This window comes from Dipodomys ordii, unplaced genomic scaffold, assembly GCF_000151885.1.
Source record: "Dipodomys ordii isolate 6190 unplaced genomic scaffold, Dord_2.0 Scaffold1, whole genome shotgun sequence".
Classification (NCBI taxonomy): domain Eukaryota; kingdom Metazoa; phylum Chordata; class Mammalia; order Rodentia; family Heteromyidae; genus Dipodomys; species Dipodomys ordii.
The window spans coordinates 29,076,295-29,077,608 of record NW_012267217.1 but is presented as its reverse complement, the minus strand read 5'-3'; the positions used below and the strand labels follow the sequence as shown (position 1 = coordinate 29,077,608).

Sequence of the window (1,314 nt, the reverse complement as noted above, 5' to 3'; positions counted from 1 at the left end):
GTCTTCCAGGATCAACGGAGCCAGGGGATCCAGGAAGGTAAATATCCTTAGTCTTTTGCTCTTCCTGCAGGAGACGGTCATTGTGTAGGCCAGGCTGGGGTGTGTTCTGCAGTAGGGCTGCTCAACGGAAGACTGGCTCGTTGGCTCATGCCTGTAATCCTAGCTATTTAGGACTCATGAGTTTTGGCTATCACAGTTGTTTTTTGTTTTTGGTCGTGGGGCCTGAACTCTGGGCTGAGCTCTTCAGCTCAAGGCTAGTGCCCTACCACTTGGGCCATAGCACCACTTGTGGCTTTTTCTGCTTATGTGGTGCTGAGGAATCGAACCCAGGACCTCAGGCATGCAAGGCAAGCGCTCTACCACGGAGCCACCTTCCCTATCTCTGACTACCACGGTTGGAAGCCAGCTTGGGCAGGAAAGTCTATGACTGTAAGTGGAGCTGTGGATCAAATGGTAGAGTTCTGGCTTTGAGCAACAAACAACACACAAAAACAAAAGAAAAAGCCAAGCCGGGCTGGGAAGATGGCTCCGTGCTGGGGCGCTTGCCTAGCACGCATGAAGTCCTCGGCTGGATTCTCCAGCAGCACAGACACAGAAAAGGCCGGAAGGGGTGCTGTGGCTGGCCTTGAGCAAAGGCGGTTCAGGGACAGAGCCCAGACCCTGGGTTCAAGCCCCAGCACTGGCAAAAAGGAAAACAAACAAAACCCTCGGGGACAGTGCCCAGGGCACCGAGTTCAAGACCAGGACCCGCACCAAAAGAAAAACAAAGTGAAACGTTCCATCTTGGAATGCAAGAAACCAAGGCGCAGAAGGCAGGCGCTCTGCGGGGAGGTGCGCTCTCGGGATAGGGGAGCGGGACCAAGGGTTCCAAGGCGCGGGAGTGTGGACCGGCCCGAGGCCGGCGCTCATGGAGTGCGCATGCGCACAGCGTCGAGCCTGGCGCCAGGCGCGCGGCCGCCGCCTGCACTTCGCGCGCGGCCTCGCCCGGCGCGGCCGTCCTCACGAAAAGTACTGCGGCGCGGCTCACGCCCGTCACCCGGCGGACTCCACAGCCCCCAGCCATCCGGACAGATCTACCGAGAGGACCTGACGCCGGCGTCGACTGCGGCTGTTACGCCCCCGGGAGCGCGTGAGGACCCCGGGGTCGCGGCGGGCTATTGGCCGGCCGCGGCGCTCGCTCCCAGAATGCAGCGCATGGCGCGTCATTGAAGAGAGACCATGATGGCGGCGGCAGCGGCGCTGGGGCCCCCCGAAGTGATCGCCCAGCTGGAGAACGCGGCCAAAGTTCTGATGGTGAGGATGCCACGCAGCCCC

The 1,314-nt window shown here is 60.7% G+C and overlaps 1 protein-coding gene across 1 annotated transcript in view; it reads left to right on the top strand.

Annotated features, from left to right (window-relative positions):
* Nucleotides 1–1,051: 1,051 nt before the first annotated feature.
* Nucleotides 1,052–1,314, top strand: part of Xpo4 (exportin 4) — a 108,808-nt gene continuing 108,545 nt past the window's right edge. The window contains exon 1 of the mRNA XM_013012574.1: nt 1,052–1,293. Coding sequence (XP_012868028.1) covers nt 1,219–1,293 — 75 coding nt within the window. The 5' untranslated portion in view covers nt 1,052–1,218. The remainder of the gene's footprint in view (nt 1,294–1,314) is intronic.